This window comes from Manihot esculenta, chromosome 16 (genome assembly GCF_001659605.2).
Source record: "Manihot esculenta cultivar AM560-2 chromosome 16, M.esculenta_v8, whole genome shotgun sequence".
NCBI classification, from domain to species: Eukaryota; Viridiplantae; Streptophyta; class Magnoliopsida; order Malpighiales; family Euphorbiaceae; genus Manihot; species Manihot esculenta.
Genome location: NC_035176.2, coordinates 31,269,073 through 31,290,950, shown reverse-complemented (window position 1 = coordinate 31,290,950; position 21,878 = coordinate 31,269,073). Strand labels below are relative to the sequence as shown.

Below are 21,878 nucleotides of genomic sequence, written 5' to 3'. Positions count from 1 at the left end.
CTCCGCGAGCTTGGTTCCAACGGCTGAGTGCTTATTTAGTCAGTATTGGGTTTGAAGGTTCTCACACGGATTCCTCTCTTTTTATTTACAAGAGTGATGCAGTAGTTCTCTATATTCTTCTCTATGTGGATGACATAGTTATTACTGGGAATAGTTCAGTTGCAATTACTACTTGTCTCAAACAGCTCTCTACTGAATTTAAACTCCGTGATCTAGGACGGCTGCATTATTTTTTGGGTATTGAGGTACTTCATCTTCCGAAAGGAATCTTGCTTTCTCAACAGAAATATCTTCAAGATTTGCTCAAAGAGACGACAATGGATCAAGCGACTGCTGTTAAGACACCTATGGCTCCTTCTTGTCAGTTACATATCAGTGATGGTGAGCCTATGGCCAATCCAACTTTGTATCGAAAGACTGTGGGTGCATTACAATACGCTTGTTTAACGCGGCCAGATCTTGCGTTTGCAGTGAATAAGCTATGTCAATTTTTATCTGCCCCTACCACAATACATTGGGCAGCCTGTAAAAGAGTCCTTCAGTATGTCAAAGGTACCATTCGACATGGGTTGTTTGTTACACCATCACCTGCAGCTACTTTACAAGCATTCTGTGATGCTGACTGGGCAGGGAATGCTATTGATCGTCGTTCAACAGGTGGTTTTGCAATTTATTTGGGACCAAACTTAATTTCATGGTCAGCTAAGAAGCAACCAACCGTTGCAAGGTCTTCGACAGAGGCTGAATATCGTTCAGTCGCCAATACAGTTGCTGAATTAATTTGGATCCGGTCACTGCTTACAGAATTGAAACAGCCACTACGCAACCCAACTGTAGTTTGGTGTGATAATATAGGAGCCTCTTATCTTGCAATAAACCCTTGTTTTAAAGCACGAACAAAGCACATTGAGGTAGACTTCCATTTTGTTCGTGAGCAAGTTAAAGAGGGTCATATAAGTGTTCACTATATTTCTTCACTAGATCAGTTGGCTGATATTTTCACAAAACCATTGAGTTCAACCAGATTCTTGCAACACAAAAACAAGCTGCGAATTCTTGACAGAGATTCTTAGCTTGAGAGGGGGTATTGGAGATAATAACAAACAAAGATAATGTTAGTTAGATGTGTATATTTAAAGTATATTTGTATTTTGTAATTCCTAAGATATAGGGACTCAACTGTGTATTTATACCTCTGTATTCTTTATGAAGTGATATACAAAACCACTTCTCTCATCTTATTCACAACTATTGATACATATTGCATAATCCAAGAAATCCATCTATCATGAAACCCAAAGCACTGAAGCGTGTGTCACAGCAAGGACCATTCCAGACATTCATACGCTTTACTAATATCAAGTTTGATTGCCATTCCTGCTCTCTTCCCAGATTTCTTAAGGTTCAGGCTATGCACCAGTTCATGAAAAATAAGCACATTATCTGAAATCAAACGACTCTTGATAAAAGCATTATGCTCAGGTCCAATCAGACTGTCCATAAATGGCTGGAGCCTAATGGTAAGGATCTTAGCAAAAATTTTGTAAAAAACATTACAAAGCACAATTGTTCTAAGATCCTTCATGGTTTTTAGCTATTTAACTTTTGGGATAAACCAAAATGGGCAGACCATGATTCATTAATAAATTGATCTAAAAGAAGGACCCGTACTTGACAAGAGAGACATTGATATGGTCTTTCCAAACAAAAACAAGATCACCGGCTAGGCCGATCGGACTGACTAAAATCATATCGACAAGACCACAGGTTGAAGCTTTCGTCTCACAAAAAAGTCTTGATTATTAGTTTCCATCACGATCACGAATACCATCTCTAGGGAATGGGACGCACAAATCCTTTGAGATTATGAATTGTCAGGATTCCCCAAACCCTGACAATTCCAGCTCAAAAGCCTCATTGGGGTCCTTGGGCTGGTCTCCTCCACCGCAGATATAATAGACGCATCAACACATAATTTCTTGAGTGACAGATGGACTGGTTCTTCATTTCCTGTGTTATTCCGTTTCTTCATTCCAAGGCAATTACTCTTGTTTCCTTCTGGTTCCTTTTCAAGCACCTCATTGGGAATTTCTTGAATGGAGATATGATGTGAAGAGGGGTACCTTGATCGAGCAAGTCTTTTCCACGTTCGGACAGAATTGGATTCAGCAGAATTGAGATGGGTTACCTTCTGTGTCACAATAGTGCTAGCAAGATGAAGCTTTTTGTTGTTCAGAAAACCAGCAATTTGAATAAGATCATCGAGGGAGAGAAAATCTTCTGGTCCCAAAAGCTTATTTTCAACATGCAGAGGTGGACAATTAGCTAGGAAGTCTTTTTTCCCAAGGTGCCATTTACTACTGGTCTTAATAGAAGGGTGGGGATCTTTTTGGGCTTCAGCTGCATTCTTGATCTGTATGGCCCTTTCGTGGGAGGAAGAGATGGAGATATAAGCCCTATGCAAAAGATATTTCCTTTCTTGATGTAAAAGAGAGCCCATTGTCTCAGCTTGGACAGAGTTTTGAAGCCCACATGAAGGCGAGAGCGTTGGGTTGTGAACATGGGCCAAAGAAAATGAGGGAGGTGAACGCAGCTCCATTCACGGTGTTAGCAAGATTAATTTTTCCCAGATTCCTGTGCGAGTCGAAAGTAACAGCAATTTCATGGAGGTTGGGAATGTTATTACTGGAAGCTAATTGTAGATTCAAAGGTGTCTTTTCCTTGGATTCTGTAGCCTGTGCTGTAGTGCCCTTTGAAGATTGGGAATCAGCTAGTGATGAGTGTTTTGGTGAGAAAGCCTTCAACCATGGGCCAAAAGCCATTCTTCTCCCTTCACCTTTTGTCTCTGATTTCCTCTTTTAACTGTTGGACAGAAATTACTGAAGTGATCTAGCTTCCCACAATTGAAACAAATGTCTGGTATGCGTTCGTATTTCAGAGAGATCCAATTGAAAACCCCTTCTGACCTCTTGCAGTGAAAGCCCGTCACAAAAAGTTTTTCCAAATTTTTCGAAATTCTGATGCGAAGAAAATGAATGGCACCTGATTGTTTCATTAGCGACTCATCCAATTCTAAAAAGCCTCCTAAAAAATTCCCAGTTGTTGTGGCATTGGCTTTTGGCTTCTGTAATCTTATTAGGAGGCAAGCCAACATAACCCATCAAAATTTATAATACAACCATTGTATATCCAATGGTTTCCATGATAAATTTCCTATAAATTACACCCTAACTGCTATATATCTTTCAAATAATTTCTCATCTCACACCACACAGAAAAGTTGGGCTTATTGAAAAAGCAGTATTTTTAAGGAAAGACTTGTAAAGGTGCAATCTCCCCTAAGCCTATGAAATCTAGTTCAATTTCTACCGCTCAATGGAGTCTAAAGGGGCCAACCATCTAGCCATCAACAAAACTGAATAGGCACTAAAGGCAAGGAAAAGGATACACACTAAACGCAAGATTGAGGGAGGAAAAATAAAGATACCAAATGACCGACCAAAATTAGGCACAATAAATAGACTGAATTACTTGTAAGTTTATATCAAAATTACCATATCCATCAGATGAAATCCACTGTAGTTTAGACAAATTACTTCACTAGGCAATCATCCAATACCACAATCAAAAATAGTACAACAACAAAGCCATCAGCATATCCATTCACTTTAACAAGCACCAAACCTTTTCTTTCCACACAGTCTTCCCTTTTGACTTTTAATATTTTTTCATAAGATTATTTCTCCGCATTTAGCCATTCCGACAGCTGGTAGGCAAATACGAGCTTGTATGGAAGCCAATAAAATTGCAATCAATAGCAGGAGAGATATAGTGATTAAAGACCCTGGTCAATGAGATAATCGCCAAGCCTTTCAACAATCATGTTGCACTGCCCTGGAGCCATTGGCTCGTCATAGATACCAATTATTAAAGCCTGATTCGTCTTCTTAACAGTAACACCACCAGGTCCCTGAAATTGAAATAAAGATTCAGAAGACAAGAAGAAGAAAAAACTTGCAAATGTAATAGCCAGTGAATTTCAAAATGAACCAAAACCAAACAAGAAATACAGTTCTGTAAATTTAAATGCATCATACACACCATGGATGTTCAAATTTCAAATTAAACTTTGATGCAGAATATGCAGTCTTCTCGGTATTATTACACTGGGTGATCTTTGTATGCTTACATTAAACAATATATTTCAAGGAAGTTTAGATGCAATGTAGGTTAAATTAAACTGAAACCAAATATCAAATATGAGTGCATCATCACCTTCTTCCCCCGAATGACAGCTCCAGGCTCGCCTTGAATCACCATGTATTTTGTGCCACCAAGATACAATCCAGTTGGAGCAAGTGTGCCGGGTTCATTAAAGTCATTCATAATGCCAGTGATTTCTTCAGGCTTGAACTGAAGCAAACATCAAAATAAAATAAATGATCATGAATTTATCAAAAATAGGTCCAACATATATAAATTCATAGTAAGTGATTAGGTGCGTCCATCTGCAGCGATATAGTTTGACCGTAGTTATTCTTCCTTTTCAGAAAGGCGGTTCTCTCAATTAACTAGGGATAGGGATTGATTCACAACACCAACCCCCCCCCAAGAAAAAAAAAAAAAAAAAACAACTACAGATGGGGATTCTCAGCTAAATTGACGGAAGACAAATAGAAGACTACCATATTAAACAGGAATCAAGCTAACCCAATGATCAAACACAGGCATCAACCAATTCAACTAGAGTACGCTGACAATCATAAAACAAACCATATGAGATCGTCCAATCTCTTATCACCTCCCATGGTTGCATGGCTATGTTAATCATTCAAAACCCTAAAATAAAGTAAGTTTAAGAAAACACGAAATCATAAATCCGATCGTAAAGACACCAACTTGAAGCCCAACATTACAAAATCAGGACACGCCGGTTCAAATGGGAAAAACAGTTAAGTTGACCAATATAATTCCTGCATATCCCATCAGGTAATTAAGAAGCCAAACTACTAAATTACGAAAAGGGGAAATCAAGAAGAAAAAAGAGTGAACTAGATCACATCTAAGCACCGAATCTCAACTCCACTTCCATGGATCCAACGATTGGGTTAGTTTTATGCTAGGAGAAAAAAGGAGAGAGAAGTAAGTGAAGTAGAGAAAGACCTGAGGGAAGTTGGAGCTCTGGGCCCAAACGCTGCCGTCTTGGCCGATGATGGCAGCAGCAGAGAGATGATTGCCCTCGATTTCGCACATAAGATGATCATCTACATATGCTTGCCACGACATCTTGTTTTTGTTCTTCTGGTTGTTGTAGTTCAGAAATTTGATGAAGCTCTGCTAATAGCTTCTGTGCTGTGTATGCGAGTATAGGTTATTCTGCTAAATTGGAAGGAAGAGGGTGGGTTCTTATCTGCGAAGCCAGCGCGATATTGCGTTAAAACGACGAGACGTGGTCCACAGCCTCTATACTCTTTAATTATTACAGGTATGGCAATGGCATATGCTTAATTTCTTATTTTTATTTCAATGATTATTCAAAAAAAACATTAAAAAATGAATTCATGTATTATTTTATTAAAACTCATTCACATCTTATTTTAAATGTATTTTTTTAAAAAAAATTAAATTCTATTAGTAGATTTCAGTTTATTTATAAAATAATTCTTTTATTTAAAATAAATTTTAAAGTAATATAATTAAGTTTATAAATTAATTAATAATAAATTTAAATTAATTAATTAATTTCATCATCAATATTTTTTCTAAACTTAATATAAAAATATATTCTTATAACTAACAATAATTTAATCACATTGAAATTATATTTTGAAAAACCGTTATTAATATTTTTAAGAATATTTAAGATCTAAAATTTATACTTTTTTATTAATAAAAAATATAAATTAAAATAGACATTCTTTTTTAAAACTTAATAAAATAATATAATAAAGTTTTTCATATCAATCATAAATATATTAATAATTTTATTTGTTGGTTACTCATCAATATTGTTAATTTTTGCTTGAAATAGAAGAAATAAAAGTCACATATATATATTTTGCATGATGCATAAGGTGATGTGTGCAAATAAATAAATAAATAAATAAAATAGCAGCTATCATTATCATATCGGAGGGAGAATATTAGACTAAAAAATTTAATGGTCTTGTGGGCCCCCAACAGAAAAGTAGAAAAAGGATTATTGGGGCCCATACCGATGATTAAAGAAGGTTTAGCGTATAAAGCAGATGAAAGATTTAGCCTTTTTAATTATTCGAATCTATGAATTATTAATTTCCCTTTTTTTCGTATGAAAACAATATAACTTAGAAAAGCAAATGATATTATTCTGTTAGGTAGTAAAACGGGCTCGTACAATTAGGCCCCAAAGTGGAGGTCCAGCTTCGAAATGGCAAAACCACCGCCGTGAACGTCGCCCTTTTGCTTTAACTCTATGGAACCCATCACTTAGAATCTCCACCAGTCTACCGCCACTTCCCATTCTCAAAACACATTTTTGCACCCTTTTTTTTCCAGGGTAATAATTTCATTTTAATTCTGCCTGGACGTTATGGGGGTGCGAATGAGGAGAAATGATATTTCCCAATTTCTTGAAATAATAATTTTTTTAAATATTTTTTAATTAAGAAGATATACATGTAATTAATATTTAAAAAATATATTATATAATTAATATGTGATTCACTCATATAATTTAAAACTATATATTAGCAGATTAAATTTATTTTAAAATATAAAAATATAAAAATAATATAAAATTATATACATTTAAACTTAGATTATATATTTATGTGTAAATTTAATTACATATATGGATACATGTAAATTTAGTAAAATTATAAATACATCAAATAAACTTTTTTGTTTAGTTTCAATTTAATCTTTAATGAAAATTAAAATTGAAACCAAAATAATAAATATAAATTCATTTCAATGCACGGTAGCAATTCATTTCTAATTTTAATAAACTTCGATACTATTTTTTAGTTGGGAGATTTATAATTTAGTCTCTGAATATTACCATTATTAACAAGTCAGTCCTTATATTTTTAGAAACCTATTAAAACGTCCTTATCTTTTTTCTCCGTCAATAAAATAATCCTTCCGTTTATTTTTGCCGTTAAAAATATTGTAAAAAACTAAATTACCCTCTATTATTTTCCTCCTCCTCCTCCTTCCTTTTCTTCTTCATCAATTCTTCCTACTTCTTCTGCTTCTTCTTCTGCTTCTCCTTCTGCTTCTACTTCTTCTTCTTTTTCTTATTCTTATCCTTCTTCTCCTCCTTCTTCTTTTGCTTCTTTTTCTTCTTTTTCTTCTTTTTCTTCTTTTTCTTCTTTCTCTTCTTCTTCTTCTCCTTCTTCTCCTTCTTCTTCTTCTTCTTCTTTCTCTTCTTCTTCTTCTCCTTCTTCTACTTCTTCTTCTTCTTCTTCTCCTTCTTCTTCTTCTTCTTTTTCTTCTTTTTCTTCTTTTGAGGAGGAGGAGGAGGAGGAGGAGGAGGAGAAAAGAAAAGATAGGGACTATTTCATTGACAAAAAGAAACGATAAGGATATTTTAATAGATGTGAGAAAAGATAAAGACTATTTTGTTGACAAACAGAAACGATAAAGACGTTTTAATAGATTTCTAAAAATATAGGGAGGGATGATTTCGTTGACGAAAAGAAACGATGAGGAAGGACTATTTCGTTGACGGAAAGAAAACAATGAGGAAGAACTATTTCGTTGATGTAAAGAAACGATAAGGACATTTTAATAGATATGAGAAAAGATAGGGATTATTTTATTGATAAAAAGAAATGATAAAGACGTTTTAATAGATATGAAAAAAGATAAAAACGTTTTAATAGATTTTTAAAAATATAAGGACTAACTTGTTAATAATAACAATATCCAATGACTAAATAAAAAATTTTATTTGAGGGTAAAATTGGATTTTAAAAATTTTCTCTCTCCTCCTTTATCTAATTTTAATGGAAAAGATGACAGAAGGACTATTTTGTTGACGGAAAGAAAATATAAAGATGTTTTAATAGATTTTTTAAAATACAGAGGCTGACTTGTTAATAATGGCAATATCCAGGGACTAAATTATAAATCTCCCTTTTTAGTTTGATTTGCACCAAAACTATGCCTGCTGTGATTTTGTAAATGTTTTACTTCATGTACAAATTGCTTGTAAATGGGAAAAGAATCTAGACGTTCAGGTAGATTTATATGAAACAACACCTTTTTCCACGAGCCAGATAGATAGAAAATTTGTCCTCTATCTTTCTGAAATATTTCAAATCTAAGCAGATTCTCGAGAAATAATAATGGAATATAATAATTCTCCAGTACTGCTGTCTCCATACCAAAATGCAAGTGGTGGCAAAGCATGGCTAATTACGACATCCTAACCAACTTAAAAGCACAAACCACCGCTCGCTTTTCAATTCCCTACCAATAAAGCACCACCACAAAAAAAAAAAAAAAAAAAAAAAAAAAAAAAAAAGAGAGAGAAAAAAAAAAGGTGATTTTGATAAAAATTGCAACAGGAGAAAGATGTGATTTGGATAAAAATTGCAGGTTACACATTAAATCAATATTTATCAAAGTAATTCAACTCAAAACAGGCAATACCAAACAACAATTTAGTTCTCACATGGTTATTGTCTGCAACATCTTCATTGCCAATTCAAGGCTTTCAACAGAAGATGATGCGAACTTGGAACCAGAGATCAAAAACAGAAGAAAATGAAACAAAACAGTGCTTGTAACCCCACAAAATAAATGTAATAAATTGCGATAGACTGACTAGGCCTACAGCCCCTGATCAACGAGGTAATCACCCAGCCTCTCCACAACCATGTTGCACTGCCCTGGAGTCACAGGTTCCTCATAGATGCCAAAAACAAGAGCTTGACCAGTCTTCTTTATGGTGATACCCCCTGATCCCTGCCAAACGAATACAGGCAAGCAGCTGATTAATTACATGGAACAGACACAATTCAGCAGCACAGAGCATGCGTATATTTCTTATTACAGGAAAATGTGGGAATCAAAATGATATTCTGCATGAGATAACAACACAAAGTAAAGCATGAATAAAAAATCAAGAACTAAAAAGCTGTAGAAAAACCTCATCTTGATTCCTGAAAGACTCGGACAATAGTCAAAAGTTAGACAAAGCATTTTATGAAATAAAATGAATCCAATCAAATAATGATAAAGTTGAAAACACAGATATAATGCCCGTCACCTTCTTTCCACGGATAACAGCTCCAGCCTCTCCCTGGATAACCATGTACTTTGTGCCCCCGAGGTGTAGACCTGTTGGGGCAAGGTGGCCAGGCTCATCAAAATCTTTCATGATGTCAGTGACCTCCTGGGGCTTGAACTGCAATTAAGAACTCAAAAGAAACATAGATAAACAGTCCTGGAAGTCGATATATTGATGATAAAAAATTGGAGTTTAATAAAGGACAAGAACTCCATTTCTCTAGCCAAACAAACAAATGCTAGCGTCCATTGCCAACAGCTCATAACCACAAGGACGTAAAAAATACAGTATTAAGTAATAATATGGTCAATTGTTTGGATATATAGACATGCACGCCTCAATTGGCCGTTGCCTATCTTTCACGAAGTTTGTTCGCTTTCTGGACAAGAGCAGAATATAGACAACATTAAAATCAACCCAGCTACCAAGAAATAAGAGCAATTTGCACTTTAGGGATCAGGATCAGCTCTATCCTTATATAATTTTTTTTTTTTTGAGGTTATCAAACGCCACAAAAACCAAATCACATTCTTTCAGAACTCAGATTTAAATACATTCAACGAGATCAATCGCATGAGAATCCAAATTGTCAAACACAATGAATCGATTCAGCTCCGCTACAACATGACAACGGGCAGAAGGATCAGAACAAATCAAAAGCAAAAGAGTGTAATCATCGATTCACCTGAGGGAAAGAGGAACTCTGAGCCCAGACGCTACCGTCATGGCCAACAATGGCAGAGGCAGTGAGATGCTGGCCTTGGCCGTCGATGTCGCACATCAGGTGCTCGTCTACGTAAGTCTGCCACGACATTTTGTTCTACGTTACAATGAATCTCTCGCTGAAACTCTGTGTTGGTGAATTCAGTCGAGTGTTGGAGCGCTTTCTCTTTGGGCTACGCGGTGAAGTGTGATTTTGTAGTGGAGGAAGTTGGTTTCTGCTGCATCTTATTTGGTAGAGAAGCTATTAATAAATAAAATAAATAAATAAATAAATAAATAATGAGCGATGAATGCGGAGAGAGCCTTTTGAAAAGTGACCGTCCGTTTAACTCGGCCCTTTCTCTCTTCAATTTTTACCATTCACATTCGCGTTTTTTCAGGCTTCTTTTTTCCAACGGATACTCAGTAATCTTTGTGCCATTTTGCCCATGCTCTTTTACAAAATTACGCTCCTTGTTCTCCTTTCAAACGGCATCGTTTTTTTTGTAATCTTCTACTTTAAACTGTAATTTAGTCCCTCTGGTTTAGTGAAAAATAACTTTTCGTCCCTCTATTTTAAAAAACCTTTAATTTAGTCATTGTGATTTTTAAAAATTATGCGTTTAGTCCTTCCGTTAGATTTTCAGTTAAATTACCGTTAATTTTAGTTAAAAAGACTAAAATACCCTTCTCTCTCCTTTCTCCTCCTCCTCTTCTTCTTCTTCTTCTCCTTCCCAATTTCTGTCAGTCAAAGCAAAAGAAGAACGCCAATGCAAAACAAACAGCAACCAAAAATGCGAGACACTATTGTCCTGTGCCCAGCTCCAACCATGGGCCATGTAGTCTCCATGGTAGAGCTAGGCAAGCTTATCCTCCACCGCTATGGCCACCGCTTCTCCATCACCATCTTCCTTATCACCGCTGAATTCTTCGAAACCCCATGCCTTGTTTCATACATCAACGCCATCTCTCAAACCTACCCTTCTATCTCCTTCCGTCATTATCCTCCTGTCTCCTACGACACAACTCTTAATCGCAGCAAGCCTGCCGTACTCTTTGAGTGCATACTCCTCAACAAGCCTAATTTTCTTGATTCCCTTCAAGAAATCTCCAAGAAAGATAAAATCTCTGTTTTTGTTATTGATCTCTTCTGCACCTCTGCTCTTTCTCTAGGTAAAGATCTAAAAATCGCCACTTACTATTTTTTCACTTCTGGTGCTAGTTGTCTTTCTGCCTTCTTATATTTCCCTAAAATCCATGAACAATACGACGAGAACTTCAAAGATCTTGCAAACACTGTCCTTTATTTCCCTAACTTGCCACCTCTTAAAGCTATTCACATGCCGGAACCGATGCTATCAAGAGATGATCCTTTCTATTATGACTTGCTATACTTCTGTTCGAATCTCCCAAAAGCAGATGGAATTATTGTTAATTCCTTCAACGATCTGGAGCCAGAAGAGGAAGAGAAAATCTATCTTTTTTATTTTAAAATATAAGAAGGCAGAAAGACAATCAGCACCAGAAGAAGAAGAGGAGAAAGAGGAAGGAGAGATAATGGGTATTTTAGTCTTTTTAACTAAAATTAAAGGTGATTTAACTGAAAATCTAACGGGAGGGACTAAACGCATAATTTTTAAAAATTACAGTGATTAAATTAAAAGTTTTTTAAAACAGAGGGACGAAATGTTGTTTTTCACTAAACCAGAGGGACTAAATTACAGTTTACCCTTTATAATTTATAGCTAACTTATAAATTTTACAATCTATACTATATATAAAAGTGAAAAAAAGAAAAATAATGAAATTATTTTTAAAAAAGTACATTATTGTATATAACGTTACAAATTATCCACTATTTTATTTTAAAATAATATAAGAATTTATTAATATTCTAAAAAACCTTTAATTTAATAGGTTAGATTAATTTTTTATTTAAATGCAACTCATATTTTATCAAATTATTATGTTTTTAATTGATTTAATGTGATAAAAATTTATTATTATCTAAAAATAATTAATTTAACTAATTAGATTAATTTGTATTTACATTTAAATTTATTTTATTAAATAGTAATTTGATTGTTTAGTATTTATATTAAATTTCTTTGGAATGGACTTTTTTTAATTTCCTAATTATAAATATGAATTTTAATTCCACTTCTTAGGAATTCTATTTGTTATTTAATAATTTAAAAAAATAAATTGAAGATTATATTTTAGATAAAAAAAAGTATAGTGTGTGGAATTCTATTAAAAAATATTTTCTCTTAGTATTTATAAATAGATTGTTTTCTAATTTATTGTATAATTAAACAAAGTAGGTATAATTTTATTTAAATGAATATTTATTAGAATTATAATTAAAATTAAATTGTATATAATAGTCAATTGACAAACTCTATTCTATTAGTATGCAATATTAAATACAAATAAAATATAATAACATAAGTTATGTAATAAATAAATATTGAAATTATCAACATAAATTAATTTAATTTTATTTATATCCTTATAATTATTTATATAAAATAAATATTTATCTAAATTTATTTATATAAAATAAGAAGAGAAATTAATTTCTTTAGCGCTAAATTTGTTTGTATCACTTTAATCTCATATTGCAATTTACCGCTAAATCATTTTATTATTATTTTAAAAGAACTTTAATTTAATATGTTTTATTGATTTTCTATTTAAATTTAAATTCTATTTATTAAATTATTCATTATTTTCATTAAAAACTTATTATTATTTAAAAATTATTAATTTCAATGATTAAATTGATTTTTATTTACATTTAAATTTTATTTATAGTACTTACATTTATGTTAAATTACTTTAAAATGGATTTTTTAAAATTCTTTTTATAACTAAATATGAATTTTAATGTCACCATTTAACAATTATGCTTTGTGAAAAAAGAAAATAAATAATAATAGTTTGTGGAATTCCATTGAAAAAATATTTTATTTTAATATTTATAAATGTATTTTTTAAAATTTAAAATATTTTTAAGTAAGTTTTATATAAAATTAATTAATATATATATATATACAACGAGTATTAATAATGTGAGAACGCATGTTACAAAAAAAACCTAATCATCCTAAAATTCCCTATCTAAGACCCAGAAGATGATTGCAGATTTGCATAATCACCCATATTTTGGATACTGAGGATCTTCCCACACCAAGGCCATTACTTTCCCAAAGACGAGAGGAAACTATGGGTAAAAAATAAAAGGCCTTTCATTGCCATCAACCGCTTATCTGTCCCTTCAGTTGTTTAACCATTCAACAATCTAAGGGACACAAGTTTACAAAAAATGAAAAACGTTATGCTGTTGAATAGAAAAAGCCAGAACCTTCTTATAAATCCCTACACTCTAAATCAAACACTTTGCTCTCTGTGTTAGCCGCATCATCTGAAGAACTGATGAGAATGTTGCAAAAGGTAATGTTGTAATCCAGAAATACGTAATAGAGGAGCATTAATCAATCACTTAGTCGGTACGATCTCCCTCTGAAAGCCACACCAGTATTTCTTTCAGGTTCCACCCGATTGTTTGTTGGGGCCCCTGGTGCTGGAGCTCCTATTCTCCATCTTGCAACCAGTTTATGTCTACAAGAGTCGAGGAAATTGGAGGAACAAAAAGATAAGACCAAACATATTATATAGTCAGAGATCAATCAACAGGGGGGCTAATCAAAGAATAAAAAAATTGGTTAATGACAATGCCATGGGAAGATTTTGTCAAAGCCCAAGTTCTAATGTTTGAATGATTGCTGCTGCAATGATGCCATTATGTGATCAGGAAGAAGACTGCATGCGGAAGAGATGGAATGCAGATGAATGATAATGGCTAATCAGAATGGATGAAGAGTCTACTTGCAATAACTTCCTGGTGCAACAGAAAACTGAGCAGGAGAGCTTGTCGAGAGAGTGGGACACGGGTTGAAGATATCTTTAATGATGACAGCACATTGAGCACTTGCAAATTACTATTGCAAACAGATAAATATACTTTTCCCAAAAGGAGAACGAAGTAATTCAAGGATACACCAATCTTGGAGTCTTTAATAAGGTCTTTCCCGTTGCAAGTGGATGCAAAACAGTCAAAAAGTAATATAGATGCCCTGCAATGATTCCCATTAGATCCGGCATAAGAGGGGAACCAAAAATGACATCTAAACCAAGCATCGCCCATGGAAGATAAAATGCCTGAAAACACAATTAAAACATGAAGGGTGGAGATTAGCATAGATGTTAATATGATAACCCTAACCCCTAATCTCATGCAAAGCAGAAAAAAACACCCAGCAATAATTTGCAACTGCATGTATCTCAAGCATACCTTAAGAGTCACAAGACCATATATGTTGATCTGGGCATTTGGGAATTCTCTACTCCATACATAGACAAGCATGAAAACAAGTGATATCCCCAAGAAAGGGGCCCAAAATATAGGAATGGCAGCTAATACCTACAATCCAGAATGGAGAATATGATCAATCAGCTGAAAAGATGGGAGGAAGTACCTAGGCTAGAGCTCAAAATGCTCCACGAATTTTCAGAAGGTGAATTTGGACAGTGGAAGAAAAGCCAAAGCAGGATAAACAGGGAGGAACAGTAAGATTAAATCGCTTCAGTCTTCAGCTCACATAAGCTTAGGCCCTCACCATGTTTAGTCTACAGTATAATCAATATGACTTGACAAACTCAATTTGAGAAGAAAAAGAATCATGACAAGGTATCTGAATGAATAAAGAAGAGAACACATACTAGCATGCAAAAGGCTCCAAATAGCATCATCCACAAAAAGTCTGCTGTATGCCTCTCAAATGGTCCCTTCTCAAGTTGAACACCATACCTTGCTCTGTATAATTACAGACATTACCGTGGAAAGCATTAGTATAGAGAAGAAAGTGCTCTATATGCATATTTAAATAGTCTCCAACTATCACACCAAAAGCCATAAGAGAGGCATGGTGAAATCAAACCACATCTATGAGTCTACAACTTACATCATTAAGAGGCGAATTCCAAAATTGATGGAAAATTTTCCAAGAAAAAAGAAGTTTGTAAAGAGCCTCCAGACCTGGGAATGTATACAAAGTCACAAAATAGTAGCATGGACTTGTGTCAGCAGACAATTAAGTGTTCAACAACAATATAAGATTTCGATAAAATCAGCCAAAAAAAGAGCTTTGATAGCAAATTATTCATCATAAATATACTTGAGTCCTCATTTGAGTAGTGTGCAAGTGCATGTGTGCGAGTGTGTGTGTGTGTGACACAGAAAGAGAGACCTCTTCGAGAGGTGAAAATATTAAAATCAGCAAAAAGAACTTTGAAAGCCAAATATTCATCATAATGCGCTCGTCATTTGAATAATAAGTGTGCACTCGCAATTTATACTTGTGTGTGGAATAAAGAAAGGTGAAAACGCTAGAGGGATCCAGAAGAGTTCCATTTGGCAGAATTTTGAATGGCTTGCTGTTCACACTTGTAATTATGCTTGTGTGTGGAAAAAAGAAAGGCGAAAACGCTAGAGGGATCCGGAAGAGTTCCATTTGGCAGAATTTTGAATGGCTTGCTGTTTGCCAATATTTTAGGTATGGTTTTTGCCATTGATTCAATTCAATGAAACTGTTGAACAGAAACAATAGTGTATATAAGCATCAAATGCCCATGTGATTGAGTCCATTCTGACTCAATGCCTCTTGGTATTCAAACAGCAGTTCAAGCTAATAATTTCCATCATACATGAGCCAAGTTAACAGAGACTCCCATATGAACTTATCGTCTGTATAGTGGAAATCTAGCAAGCAGACATAAGGAAAGAAATCATTGGCATGCCTATAACTAAAAAATTATTGACAATCCTACATATCAGTATCTTAAAATAGTGATACTCATAAATGCAATTGCCAAAACAAACTTTCAGAACTCATATGGCACACATGATAATAGGAATGGAAATCCTTAATTAGGAAAAAGGATCATCAATAAATAATTTAATCCATACCTGAAAGTGTGAGAATACAAGTTTATACACCAATGCAATATGAAACACATCAAATATCCCAAGTTGATATGCCGCAGTGAAAAGTAGGCACATGGTCCCATAAGCCTTGCTTATAGGTGGAAGAGAGTGATAGTATCTGGGAAAAAAAATGAACAACAAAAATTTCAATGGTCTTGAAAAGGTTTTTAAAAAATAATATAGAGCATACACATCTAAAAATAGGGGAATTCGGTTCAAATTTTAAATTTGTTTCAGCAGTACAAACTTTGCTGCTACTACCCGGCAAATCGAGAATTAAAGATTAAAAGAACAACATGAGGCACCATTTAGAAAACAACTCAGTATCACCATGTCAATTTGTTGTGCAATTTATAGTAAAATTACAGTATGCATTCAGAATGTCATTGGAAGATTTCACCATGGGTATATATATATATAATGAATACCCAAACAAAATTTTAATTTTTGCAATGTACTGTTATACTGCTCTGCATTTGATTCAATCTAAAAGATCATGAAGAAATAACCTTATACTTCTGAAGCCAACATGCGTAATTGCTTCCTCACCAAACTTCAATCACGTTTGCAACTATTTCTGATACTTACAATCTTACTTCTATGCTAGATGCAAGAAATTTTCCCATTTATTTATAAAATAAAACTGATAAAACTTGCATAGGAATAAGTTCAATAGAATCCTAGTAAGTGCATACACAAACAAACACATAGCAACAGAGTAAAGTCAATCACGCAATCACTGAACCACAAATATAACTTTAAAAATAAATTACAAGAAAGCTAGGATTAAGATACGAAGAAAAATCAGCAAAGCGCACTACATACAGTGATACAGACCTACAAAAAGAGAGAGGGATGGAAAAGGTTACTTACTCGGCAGGTGAAGACATTCCAGAATCGAGAAGCTAAATTGAAATGGAGAAAATCTCTGCCTCTCTGAAATTTGTCCCTTCTGGACTGAATTTCGAAAATGATGGTTACAGTTTGCGAAAATCTTTCAAGTATAAAATCCTGAAAACCATGAAGAGATTGGTCCATTCCAGAAGGTTCCTCTTCCTAGCTTTCGTGTTCGATCTCTCCATCGTTTCGTTAGAATTGGACCAGAAATGGAAGCATCCAGCAGTTGGACCCAACCTCTAATGTCACTGAAGGTTGGGCCTAAAGGTGTGGATGGACCTGAGCCCATTACTGCTTTTAGATTATCTTTAGAAGAAATTACTAGAGTATCTGTGGTATAAAAAATTTATTAATTAATTTTTTCATTAATTTTAGTGATAAATTTTTAAATTTTAATTTTTCTGATTTATTAAAATATAAAAAATTATGGATAATTTCATAAAATTTACAGAATTAATAATCAAAGAAAATCTACAAATAAAAAAAAAATGAAGGGTGATGAGAGGACAGGCAGAGTTGAAAGGTGATGGATACAGCGGCGGAGTCAGGAGCTTCCCCTTGTAGGGCACTGACTGCGCCGCTGCAGCACTACCGGCTGCGCCACTGCAGCACCTTCATCCCCGTTCAAAATATTTTTCGATCGTTGGTACGGCACGTGTCCCTTGCCGTATCTTCCCTCGCGCCTGGATAGATATGGCGGGGTTGAGGTGGTCCTAAATCACAATTATGCTAATGTCCTTCATTCTTTAACAGAAATAGCTTTGCGTTGGGTGCAATGTGATAAGTAGCTGCCAGTTGAGCTGCATGATTAGAGCTATAATTTGGAAAAAAAAAACAAAAAAAAGATCGAGGGATCCGAAGGACTACCCAATCCAGATCAGATGACTGGATACTCCACTCAATTCTGCCAGCTTTATAGTGGCTTTTTCTTCTCAACACACGCGCCACCCTCTAATAAAAAATAAGAAGAAATTGCAAATCGCTTTTTGACCTTTATCGCGTGGGTATTGCATGTTGATGTTGGTGTAATAAGGTTCGGCTTGGAATTGGATTAAGAGGTTTAAAATACGCTCTTTTTTATTAATTATTATTTTATAAGTTTTTTATTTATTTATTTATTAAAATTATTAATTAGATTCATATTATTTGTATAGATATTTTAATTAAAAGGTAATGTAGTCTTCTTTATCTTTATTTTTATTGAAATTTAGTATAATTATTATTTCTTTTATTTCGTTTATAAAAAAATTAAATGAGAGATAATAGAAAATAGAGTGAGAATTAATAATTTTACTTACAAATTATCAATATGATTACTGATTGTTTGAAATTTGTTAATAAAATTTAATGGGTTATGGTATCGTGATCTATTGTGAATTAATTAACTAGTGTTAAAAGATGATCCTTTTGTAAAATTTAATTTGATTCATAATGAATCTTGTAATTATACAAGGATTTTATGTAAAAGAACAAAAAAAAAAAACCTTAAACAATTGCTGATGTTGAATTACAGTTATATGACTTTTTTTTTTAAATTTACATATATATATATATAATCGTATCTATATCCGATTTACTGCAATAAATATTACTAATGCTAGTAATTTACAATAAAATAACTTAATATATAGAGTAAATCTTTCCTCAAATTACACAGCAATTGTAAAAAATAATAATACAGCAGTTATTAATTTAAATAAAACAATAAAGCTAAAATTATTAATTTAATTGAGTAAAAAAATATTTTAATATTTGTTTTAATATTTGTTTTAATATTTGTTTTTGCAATTAATTAAAAAAAATATTTGTTTTAATATTTTAATCACACTGTTTTAATATTTATTTTTACAAGTGAGATCTCTATAATCACATGCTAATCTAACATATCATTATCACGCTCACAGTTTATTTTAAATAATTATTATGTTGAATTAATTATCATGATCGTCGGGCTTCACGTGTTCCAGGAGAGGGTCGGACCCATAAAAGGAGTACTGGCTTAAAGCACATGAACTTTCTTGATAGACCGGTCCGACATCTTCAGTCCTGATTCAGACCCGTGGAGTGGATTAGGTCTCTTATGAGCCCAGGTCCATCTGAAAGAAGTTCAGTCCGGTGACATGACACGAGGAATAACAACAGGCCCAGTTAACTCGTAGTCCTATTCGCATACGCGTCAGAGAGAATTAAATAGCCGTTTGGTACAAAGAGAACATCTGACGTTTCCGTACGTACGGATCTACATGACAGGAACATGTGACACTATAGCAGAGAGGCCGTTAGACGCCATTAGCAGAAAAAAGGAAAGGAATACAAAGAGAGGAACACCCTCCTCTTCGGCCAATCATACTCGTAAATTCTATATTTTAAATTTTAGAATATCAAATTATATTATAAAATTATGAAATATTCTTAAATGAAATGCATAAAAGAACTTTAAATTAGCAGTTCATACATGAATTACAGATGAAACATAAATTATGTGAACATAATCAATTTAGCAGTCGATATTTTGTTATGAATTTAAACGCATGAATATCAATTTTCTTCATTAATTAAATAAAAAAAAGGAAGAAATTGGGTGAGTTTGACACTTTTACGTACATAAAGGAGTGATTAATGATTCCATAGTCTCGTGGATGGTATTGGAGACTCAACAATTTATTTTGCTTTCTTTAGTTGGAGGAGACTTAATTCATGAATTTTAAGTTTTTATAAAGCATTAAAATATTGTTTATTTCATTGATTATTTTTTTAATTTGAAAAAAAATAACACTCTCACTTTTCTTATTATAGAAAAAGCAAATTGCTTTCCTTAATTTAATCAAATTATTTATTTTATTAATAAATATACTATTTGGATTAATTTTTAAAAATATAAAATAGAATGAAATAATTTTTTTCCTTTTCAATTAGAGATATTAAATTTAAACCTTAAATATAAATCACTTTTGAAATTATATAAGAATAAACGTTTTGTTATTTTAATAAATTTATATATTGTAACAATAGTTGGCAAATAATAATAATTTTTAATTAGTTAATTTTATATTCACGAATTTAATTTAATAGTAAATAATAAATTTAAAATTTCTATTTTAATCTCTCAATTTTATTTTAAAAAAATTAGTCAATTTTAAGGATTTTTCATTTTATTAGGATTATGTTGTTCCTTCTGGCCCACCATTAAGCCTGGACAAGACCCTGACAAGCTACTTCACATGGCTTGCATTTGCATAGAGAAAAGCAACCAGATAGCTAATTAAGTAATTATTATAAGCATCAAGTGACATTCCCTTTGATTGTGTTGGTTAAGCAATAATTAATTAACCATCTACTTAAGCTAACAACTCCATACTAAATTATTTTTTAAAAATTCTTAAAACTTCAGATGGGAGCGCATTAATACATTCTCCTTTAATCAATTATTTTAAGTAGGTGTGGCAGTAATCGGTTGAAATTAAAATAATTAATTGAATTAAAATTTTTTTCAGTTTACTTTAATTTTTAAAAATTAATTTTTTTAAATTTATTTGAATTTAATAAAAAATTAATAAAATCAAATCAAACTAGTTAAAAAAATTAAATTTTAATCAATAGAAAAATATGTTAATTGAATTTTAAAAAATTAAAAATAAGATAAATTCATTATTTTTTCAATTAATCAAATTCAATTAAACAGTTTGACTTCAATTTTAATTCAATTCAATTTTTATAAATAATTAAAATTATTTTTTTAAAAATAAAATTAAGAATTAAAAAATAAAATTTAAAATTTCTCAGGTTTATTCAAATGTATTTATTCTCAAATTATATTTATGAAGATAAAGAATAAAATAATTTTAAAATTTAATATTTTAATTTTTTAATAATTTTTAGCGACATAAATTTAAATAGGTCCACTGAATTTTAAATAAAAAATATTGTTAGAGAAATTAATTATGCATTAATCAACAACTTAGTCGTATAATTGAATTTCAAAACTGTACTAATAAAATAAATGTATATTCTTAAAAATATACATTTAAAATTTTAAAAAGAAAATAAAATTTTAATTAAATAATTTCATCATGTTTATATAAACTAAATAATGATTTTTCATAAACTACCCGTAGGCCCACACCATATCGAACGTATATTTGATGGGTCACCCTCGCAAACATATGGAAAGTGTTGAAATTGAATTGATTAGGATATTTAAAAAAAAAAAAAAGGATAAGGTTTAAAGAACAAACAAAAGCAAAAGGGAGCTATCAAAGTGAAAAGTAAATGTCAGAAATTATGGATGCTGACACGGTAACTTATCATTTTAGCGCCACCCCTTTGCTACTTTTTTTTAATATTGCTATAATAATTTAAAATTATTATAAAAAATAATATTTTATTATATAAAATAATATTATAATTTTAATCACTTTTTATAAAATTAAAAAAAATTACTATTTTATATTATAACAATGAATACATATACAACAATTTTTAAAGTATTACCGTTACTTTATAATTATAATTTAATAATATAATAGAATGATTTGCTGTTAATATTTTAAATTTATTTTTATAATAATAACAATTTATTACAAACTTGATAAACTGTGAAACACATTTATATTGATATTTTATTTGTCCTCAATTCTAATTTTTATTAATAAAAAATTATTTATTTTTAAATAAAAATTAAAAATTAAAAAAATAAAATTTGAGATTTCATGATTCAAATTATTTACTATCAGATTAAGCCTATAAATATATATAAAAAATAATTTATGCTCATACAACTGCTTATTTCATATTATATAAAAAAAAATAGGGAAAATTACTTTGTAGTCCCTGAGGTTTAACGTAATTAACACTTCTGTCCCTCTATTTTGGCGACCCAACACTTAAGTCCCTCACTTTCTCTTCCGTCCAAATTCGTAGTCCTTCCGTCCAAAATAACCGTTTGGGACA

At 32.2% G+C, this 21,878-nt stretch overlaps 4 protein-coding genes across 4 annotated transcripts; 1 reads left to right on the top strand and 3 right to left on the bottom strand.

Annotated features, from left to right (window-relative positions):
• Positions 1–3,518: 3,518 nt before the first annotated feature.
• On the bottom strand, positions 3,519–5,420 carry LOC110604124 (profilin-2). Its single transcript, XM_021742234.2, has 3 exons — positions 5,164–5,420; positions 4,276–4,413; positions 3,519–3,970 (listed from the first exon to the last, which is right to left on the bottom strand). Exons 1-3 carry the CDS (start codon positions 5,284–5,286, stop codon positions 3,836–3,838), a joined length of 396 nt encoding a protein of 131 aa, XP_021597926.1. The 5' UTR covers positions 5,287–5,420; the 3' UTR covers positions 3,519–3,835.
• A 3,114-nt stretch (positions 5,421–8,534) lies between these two features.
• Positions 8,535–10,248, bottom strand: LOC110603416 (profilin-4). The gene is made up of 3 exons (XM_021741141.2): positions 9,966–10,248; positions 9,260–9,397; positions 8,535–8,955 (listed from the first exon to the last, which is right to left on the bottom strand). The coding sequence occupies exons 1-3, from the start codon at positions 10,092–10,094 to the stop codon at positions 8,821–8,823; spliced, it is 402 nt and encodes a 133-aa protein (XP_021596833.1). The 5' UTR covers positions 10,095–10,248; the 3' UTR covers positions 8,535–8,820.
• Positions 10,249–10,752: 504 nt separating this feature from the next.
• Positions 10,753–13,450, top strand: LOC110603302 (UDP-glycosyltransferase 88F4). Its single transcript, XM_021740997.1, has 2 exons — positions 10,753–11,412; positions 13,337–13,450. The coding sequence occupies exons 1-2, from the start codon at positions 10,753–10,755 to the stop codon at positions 13,448–13,450; spliced, it is 774 nt and encodes a 257-aa protein (XP_021596689.1).
• Positions 13,214–17,134, bottom strand: LOC110604304 (derlin-1). The gene is made up of 7 exons (XM_021742472.2): positions 16,905–17,134; positions 16,014–16,149; positions 15,010–15,083; positions 14,768–14,861; positions 14,340–14,468; positions 14,046–14,206; positions 13,214–13,606 (listed from the first exon to the last, which is right to left on the bottom strand). The coding sequence occupies exons 1-7, from the start codon at positions 16,919–16,921 to the stop codon at positions 13,480–13,482; spliced, it is 738 nt and encodes a 245-aa protein (XP_021598164.1). The 5' UTR covers positions 16,922–17,134; the 3' UTR covers positions 13,214–13,479.
• Positions 17,135–21,878: the final 4,744 nt, after the last annotated feature.

Bases quoted from the DNA above. Each gene is read 5' to 3' on its own strand.
- LOC110603416 (XM_021741141.2), bottom strand. From the start codon at position 10,094: ATGTCGTGGCAGACTTACGTAGACGAGCACCTGATGTGCGACATCGAC. The intron at 9,398-9,965 runs GTGAATCGATGA...TCTTAATTGCAG, and splicing joins AGAGTTCCTCTTTCCCTCAG to TTCAAGCCCCAGGAGGTCAC. The intron at 8,956-9,259 runs GTGACGGGCATT...TTCGTTTGGCAG, and splicing joins CTGTTATCCGTGGAAAGAAG to GGATCAGGGGGTATCACCAT.
- LOC110604304 (XM_021742472.2), bottom strand. The intron at 15,084-16,013 runs GTATGGATTAAA...ATACATTCCCAG, and splicing joins TTGTATTCTCACACTTTCAG to GTCTGGAGGCTCTTTACAAA. The intron at 13,607-14,045 runs GTATCCTTGAAT...CGACTCTTGTAG, and splicing joins TTAAAGACTCCAAGATTGGT to ACATAAACTGGTTGCAAGAT.
- LOC110603302 (XM_021740997.1), top strand. From the start codon at position 10,753: ATGCAAAACAAACAGCAACCAAAAATGCGAGACACTATTGTCCTGTGC. The intron at 11,413-13,336 runs GTTAATTCCTTC...GCTGTTGAATAG, and splicing joins CAAAAGCAGATGGAATTATT to AAAAAGCCAGAACCTTCTTA.
- LOC110604124 (XM_021742234.2), bottom strand. From the start codon at position 5,286: ATGTCGTGGCAAGCATATGTAGATGATCATCTTATGTGCGAAATCGAG. The intron at 4,414-5,163 runs GTCTTTCTCTAC...TGTTTGCTTCAG, and splicing joins AGAGCTCCAACTTCCCTCAG to TTCAAGCCTGAAGAAATCAC. The intron at 3,971-4,275 runs GTGATGATGCAC...TTTCAATTTCAG, and splicing joins CTGTCATTCGGGGGAAGAAG to GGACCTGGTGGTGTTACTGT.